The sequence below is a fragment of the Salvelinus sp. IW2-2015 genome, linkage group LG2, assembly GCF_002910315.2.
Source record: "Salvelinus sp. IW2-2015 linkage group LG2, ASM291031v2, whole genome shotgun sequence".
NCBI classification, from domain to species: Eukaryota; Metazoa; Chordata; class Actinopteri; order Salmoniformes; family Salmonidae; genus Salvelinus; species Salvelinus sp. IW2-2015.
This window is the reverse complement of record NC_036839.1, coordinates 39,917,592-39,925,194: the sequence shown is the minus strand read 5'-3', so window position 1 is coordinate 39,925,194 and position 7,603 is coordinate 39,917,592. Positions and strand designations below refer to the sequence as shown.

The following is a 7,603-nucleotide window of genomic DNA, read 5'->3' as shown; positions in this document are numbered from 1 at the left end:
AGTGCAGTAGCAGCTGATCATAACATCCTTCTAGTGCAGTAGCAGCTGATCATAACATCCTTCTAGTGCAGTAGCAGCTGATCATAACATCCTTCAGTATGGTGTTCTACCAGACACCAACCACTGTTATTCATTGTGCCTTTACAGTACCATGTCATTAACTTATTCTTTCTGCAGGTGTGCAAATAATTACATTCATCTCTCTCCCCCCTATTTTCTCTTTCCACCCTTCCTCTCTCTCTCTCGCTCTTTCTCTCTCTCTCTCTCTCTCTCTCTCTCTCTCTCTCTCTCTCGCTTTCTCTCTCTCTCTCACACTTTCTCCTCCCCCCTATAGTGGACCAGATCTATCACCTGGCCTCTCCTGCTTCTCCTCCCAACTACATGTACAATCCCATCAAGACCCTGAAGACTAACACTATAGGAACCCTCAACATGCTGGGTGAGTCAAGAATTACACAGACTGGGTTAACAGCAGTGCAGTCTTTTATTTTAGACTAGTTTGGATGTAACAGTAAGGACTTTTCTTTGCATAGTTTTTGTTTTGTGGTTTTGTAATTTCTACAGATTGAATGGTAGAATCTGATCTCCAAAACGATGGTGACAACCATCTTCACAGAAACTCCCTTGCCACTGTTTGACAGGCAGATATGATAGGCTGATGATTATAATTAATGGACTGGTGACGAGGCAGGTTTCTCTGACAGTCAGTCGTCAAGGGGTACGGAACATGAGGGAGGAAAATTAACAAATAACACGGAAGACTGGTCCCTCTAATTACCTTCTCTCTCCCTCCACCTACCTTTCCATTCACCTCTCTCCCTCCACCTCTGCCAATAATCTCTACACCTTTCCCTCCCTCTCTCCATCCCTCTCCCCTCTCCCTCTCCGTACCTCTCTCTCCTTGGCCCCCTCCTCCCCAGATTGCAGCTGATCCTCCTCCTCTGTCTAGTGTGTGATAGTGGTTGTATTAAGCTCACATCCCTCCATCACATAGCAGAGTAAATGCATGAGATCAGCTCAAGGCCACCAGTTATCTTACAGTCCACATACCTTCCACAGTGAAGACTGAGCAGGCTTGTAGATCTCTTACTCTCTCAGCCGTGACACACATATAGACGCGCACACTGACTCATGAGAAGAGCATGATCAGCTGCATTCTGGTGTGTGTGAGTTACCGCCATATATTGACCAATCGCTTTTCACCTAATCTGCTTCAAGAACAAGATGATATGTTTTGGATCTGTTAGTGCTGGTATAGAACAAAACCCTGCAGACCCTACAGTACCATTGCTGACAGACAGACCGGACACGCGCACACACATCTTTATGATCCACACTGGTAATAAAGAGACTGCAAGAGCCATCTCTTCGTGAGAGTGTGTAGTAATTTCACATGCGATTGCCATGTTGAGAGTGAAGAGGCATTCGATGTGTTGTCTGCACTGTGTGGCACCTTCATGTGCATTTACAGGTGTCATTCATCCTTGGACAATTACTGACCACAACTGTCTGGTAATTATCTTAGTAGAAACATTTATGGCACAGAAAACTATGAAATGCATTGCGTGTGAGAGGTTGGAGGCGCCGGGATGTATTTGTCATCAGCATGGCATTTTAATCACATGCATTTTCACTTTGAACATCTCATGCCATCGCCCCCACACCAATTTAGTGTTCAGTGTTTTAGAGTGGCAACGGAGGTTGTTGGGTAATTGGGGTGTGATATACAGCAGGTTAGTAGGACATACGAGGGGCCTAGATTCCTCTCTCCACAGACTTGGAAGTCTTCCTTGCCAAGTGAAAGCCTGGTCCCAGATCTGGGCTGGGAAGTGTTTTGCCAACATGTATAGTCAGAGGAGTTGGCTTAAACACATACAGATCTGGGACCAGGCTGGCGAAGTTGAACTCTTTGATTAGATACACTATGCTGGATTGTCCTTTTCCCACTTGTCTGTAAGTGTATCTGGTTCCAGTCCCCGACTGCTTTGGTTGGAGTAACCCCTCCCAGATTCTCCTTCTATGACTTAATCCTGCTCTGCTCTTCTGCTGTTCCTCGCCTGCTTTTGGTTGGAATTTATCCCCTCCCAGATTCTCCTTCCATACTAGATCCTTCTCTCTCTGCTCTGGCCCCTGCTTTGGTTGGATTACCCCTCCCAGATTCTCCTTCTATACTATTCCTGCTGCTCTCTGTTCTGTTCCCGCTGCTTTGGTTGGATTACCCCCCCAGATTCTCCTTCTTTACTAATTCCATTGCTCTTCTTGCTCTGTTCCCGCTGCTTTGGTTGGATTACCACCTCCCAGATTCGTCACTTCTATTACTAATCCTGATCCTCTCTTGCTCTGTCCCGCTGCTTTGGTTGGATTACCCCTCCCAGATTCTCCTTCTATACTAATCCTATCTCTCTGTTCCTGGTCCCGCTCTTTGGTTGGATTACACCCTCCCAGATTCTCCTTCTAACTAAATCCTGATCTCTCTGCTGCTGTCCCGCTGCTTTGGTTGGATTACCACTCCCAGATTCTCCTTCTATACTAATCCTGATCTCTCTGCTCTGGTCCCGCTGCTTTGGTTGGATTACCCCTCCCAGATTCTCCTTCTATACTAATCCTGATCTCTTCTGCTCTGTCCCGCTGCTTTGGTTGGATTAACCCCTCCCAGATTCTCTCTCTAATACTAATCCTGATCTCTCTGAGCTCTGTCCCGCTGCTTTGTTGGATACCCTCCCAGATTCTCCTTCTATACTAATCCTGATCTCTCTGCTCTTGTTCCCGCTGCTTTGTTGATTACCCCTCCCAGATTCTCCTTCTATACTAATCCTCTATCTCTCTGCTCTGTTCCCGCTGCTTTGGTTGGATTACCCCTCCCAGATTCTCCTTCTATACTAATCCTGATCTCTCTGCTCTGTCCCGCTGCTTTGGTTGGATTACCCCTCCCAGATCTCCTTCTATTACTAATCCTGATCTCTCTGCTCTGTCCCGCTGCTTTGGTTGGATTACCCCTCCCAGATTTCTCCTTCTATACTAATCCTGCTATCTTCTGCTCGTCCCGCTGGCTTTGGTTGGATTACCCCTCCCAGATTCTCGTTCTATACTAATCTGCTCTCTCTTGCTCTGTTCCCGCTGCTTGGCGTGATTGTACCCCTCCCAGGATTCTCCTTCTATACTAATCCTTCTCTCTCTGCTCTGTCCCGCTGCTTTGGTGTGGATTACGCCCTCCCAGATTCTCCTCTGCATATACTAAATCCTGATCTCTCTGCTCGTCCCGCTGCTTTGGTTTGATTACCCCTCCCAGATTCTCCTTTCATATACTAATTCCTGACTCTCTCTGCTCCTTCCCGCTGCTTTGGTTATGATTACCCCTCCCAGATTCTCCTTCTATACTAATCCTGCTCTCTCTGCTCTGTCCCGCTGCTGGATCCACTCTGAGTTGGATTGATCTTGTCTGCCTCTCCACAGATGTAATGACTGCTTTGATTACTCCGGTATGACTCTCTCCCCAGGCTCCACTCTGGCTTTGATTGATCTAGTCTGTGGCTCTCCCCAGGACAGGCTCTGGGTTTGATTGATCTGGTCTGCCTCTCCAGGGTTTTTGGCTCTGGGTCTTATTGCTCTTGTCTTGTATGTCTCCAGGGTTGGCGAAGCGTGTTGGAGCTCGTCTGCTGCTGGCGTCTACGTCTGAGGTGTACGGAGGTAACACACACACACACACACACACCACACACACACACACACACACACACACACACACACACACACACCGTTTACCCAGCGTGGACATTTTATTATGACATCATCTTTCTCTCCCTGACTGACAACTGGTGTTCTGTGTACAGACAACTGGTGAGACAGTGTCTGCTGTTGTTGTGGCTAATTGAGGTTCAGCCACAGGTCAGCGGGATGTCTCTGGGGGAGGGAGGATAAAGTGTCTGGGCTGGGCTGCTGTCCACTCCTGGCCGGAGCGAGGTCCTCAGGGTCTGCAAGCTACCGGCTATCTCCATAAACACCCTGAATTCATACGCATGTACGCACCAATGAGCATACAGTACACACACACACAAAAACAATGATCGATTTAGTCAATCTTCCGATGCACTCTCTTTCTCACTCTATTTCCTTCTCCCTCTGTCTACCACCCGAAGTCGACTACGCGAGTGGCTGACATGAGCCCATTGCCTAGAGAGTTCACCGCTAATTGCCAGAGCCTTCCGCCTGCCCCCTTTATTGATCTCTAGGCTTAGGTACGCTGCCCGACCCCTTTATTAACTTCTTGACGCACGGATCCCTTTATTTTCATCAACAACCGCTAAATTGCAAAGCGCCAAATAAATTAAAAAATGAAAAAAATAATTATATTCATGAAATCACAAGTGCAATATAGCAAAKCACAGCTTAGCTTGTTGTTAATCCACCTGTCATGMCAGATTTTGAAAATATGCTTTACAGCAAAAGCAATCCAAGCATTTGTGTGAGTTTATCGATCACTAGGCAAAACATTAAGAACACCTAGCAGCAGTGTAGATTGGTCACGAAAGCCAGAGAAGCAATAAAATTAATCGCTTACCTTTGATGATCTTCGGATATTTGCACTCACGAGACTCCCAGTTACACAATAAATGTTCCTTTTGTTCGATAAAGATTATTTTTATATTCAAAAACCTCCATTTGTTTGGCGRGTTATGTTCAGTATTCCACAGCCTTAGACAGGTCATCAAGGCTTGACGAAAATTCCAAAGAATATCCGTAAAGTTCTTAGAAACATGTCAAACGTTTTTAATAATCAAACCTCAGGTTGTTTTTAACATCAATAAAATATAATATCTCAACTGGACTGTAAACTGTTCAATACTGGAGAGAAAGAAAATATCGAGCAAACAGTGTCGAGCGCATCACCTAATGGAAGGGACATTTCCGTGTATCCACTGACGCTTTTGATAAATCTCTGCTCATTTTTCAAAATAAAAGCTTAAACTATGTCTAAAGACTGTTTACACCCTGAGGAATCTGGTTGATATCCCTTTAAATGGAGGATAGGCAGGCAATGGAACAGGGATTTTTCAAAATAGAAGTCACTTCCGGGTTGGATTTTCTCAGGTTTTCGCCTGCAAAATCAGTTCTGTTATACTCACAGACAATATTTTGACAGTTTTGGAAACTTTAGAGTGTTTTCTATCCTACTCTGTCAATTATATGTATATTCTAGCATCTGGACCTGAGAAATAGGCAGCTTACAATGGGAAKATTATTTTTCCAAACATAAGAATTCCGCCCCCTAGCTTCAAGAGGTTAATGATTTATGTGAAGCTAGCGATGTAGGCTARGCTAGCGAGACAGACCTTTATCGCACCACCACTACAGTAGCCTCCTCCACTGGTGCCAACTGTTGACGGAAAGCGCTAACATTAACAGCAATGCTCGGCCTGGAGGACTYGGTGTTTCATAGAGTTATGACTGTGAAACCCCTCAAACCTTAGTTAAAGCTTGCCAACATGTCTCTTTCTTATGCAAATTAACATTGTATTGTTTTCCTACAGTTCAGTAACTTTAGCCACAGCAGTAACAGGAAAGAAGAAGCTGTTGCGGCTGTTATTGTTTGTTAGCGCGGTATTCCTTTGTAACTGTCCTCAACTCCGCTCACCACGTCTCTGGATAAAGACAACAGTGCTCTGAGGAACCAATAACAGCATTGCACGCGTGCATGCGTTCGTGTGAGCCTTCCCTGGGGTACCAGAGTTATAATAATGAATTGTGATATCTAGCTGGCAAACATTAGGTTGTGAACTCTTTACTGTAACTAGATCACATGCCAACTGTTGCACAACAGTGAGTGACTAGCAAGGCTCCGGTCTCTCGTTGTTGTGTTCCTTGTAAACAAATACTATGTGACTGGAGACTACCGGCAAGCTTCATTATGAACATTTACGTGACAGGTGAAATGAAAAACGCAATCTTCTTTGTCTCCTAACATATTGCACAGTTGACTGCAGGTATTTACTTGAAAGGTGAATATTTGTAGCCACATCTCTAAAATAGTTCCAATGGTATTGATGGTATTGAAAAACCTTCCCGTGGCTATTTCCAGAMACCCCAGTATATGGTTAAAATGGTGTGTTGGGTTTTGTTGTAGTGAGAAAGGTCAGCTGTGTACAGCACATGCTCCCCACAGTGTTGAACTAATGAACCGGCCTGCTGTTGCGCTGCTGTCAAAGCCAGAGAACACAACACACTCGACTACACCCACTTAACTTTGTGTATGTACAGTTGAAGTCGGAAGTTTACATACACTTAGGTTGGAGTCATTAAAACTAGTTTTTCAACCACTCCACAAATGTCTTGTTAACAAACTATAGTTTTGGCAAGTCGGTTAAGACATCTACTTTGTATATGACACAAGTAATTTTTCCAACAATTGTTTACAGACAGATTTATTTCACTTATAATTCACTGTATCACAATTCCAGTGGGTCAGAAATGTACATACACTAAGTTGACTGTGCATTTAAACAGCTTGGAAAATTCAAAAAAAATATGTCATGGCTTTAGAAAGCTTCTGATAGGCTAATTGACATAATCTTAGTCAATTGGAGGTGTACCTGTGGATGTATTTCAAGGCCTACCTTCAAACTCTGTGCCTCTTTGCTTGACATCATGGGAAAATCAAAAGAAATCAGCCAACACCTTAGATTGGAGACCTCCACAAGTCTGTTTCATCCTTGGGAGCAATTTCCAAATGCCTGAAGGTACCAAGTTAATCTGTACAACAAATAGTACGCAAGTATAAACACCATGGGACCACGCAGCCGTCATACCGCTCAGGAAGGAGACGTGTTCTGTCTCCTAGAGATGAACGTACTTTGGTGCGAAAAGTGCAAATCAATCCCAGAACAACAGCAAAGGACCTTGTGAAGATGCTGGAGGAAACAGGTACAAAACTATCTATATCCACAGTAAAACAAGTACTATATCAACATAACCTGAAAGGCCGCTCAGCAAGGAAGATGCCACTGCTCCAAACCGCAATAAAAAAGCCAGACTATGGTTTGCAACTGTACATGGGGGCAAAAATCATACTTTTTGAGAAATGTCCTCTGGTCTGATGAAACAAAAATAGAAACTGTTTGGCCATAATGACCATCGTTATGTTTTGGAGGAAAAAGGGGAGGCATGCAAGCCGAAGCACACCATCCCAACCATGAAGCACGGGGGTGGCAGCATCATGTTTTGGGGGTGCTTTGCTGCAGGAGGGACTGGTGCACTCACAAAATAGATGGCATCATGAGGTAGGAAAATTATGTGGATATATTGAAGCAACATCTCAAGACATCAGTCAGGAAGTTAAGGCTTGGTCGCAAATGGGTCTTCCAAATGGACAATGATCCCAAGTATATTTCCAAAGTTGTGGCAAAATGGCTTAAGGACAACAAAGTCAAGGTATTGGAGTGGCCATCACAAAGCCCTGACCTCAATTCTATACAAAATATGTGGGCAGAACTTGAAAAAGTGTGTGCGAGCAAAGAGGCCTGCAAACCTGACTCAGTTACACCAGCTCTGTCAGGAGGAATGGGCCAAAATTCACCCAACTTATTGTGGGAAGCTTGTGGAAGGCTAC

At 44.6% G+C, this 7,603-nt stretch overlaps 1 protein-coding gene across 3 annotated transcripts in view; it reads left to right on the top strand.

The window, feature by feature from the left end:
* uxs1 (UDP-glucuronate decarboxylase 1) overlaps nucleotides 1-7,603 on the top strand; it is a 143,485-nt gene that overhangs the window by 63,405 nt on the left and 72,477 nt on the right. For all 3 annotated transcript variants that reach the window (XM_024010556.1, XM_070449083.1, XM_024010557.2), the window contains 2 exons: nucleotides 335-439; nucleotides 3,628-3,687. In XM_024010556.1, the coding sequence (XP_023866324.1) occupies nucleotides 335-439; nucleotides 3,628-3,687 (165 nt within the window). The remainder of the gene's footprint in view (nucleotides 1-334; nucleotides 440-3,627; nucleotides 3,688-7,603) is intronic.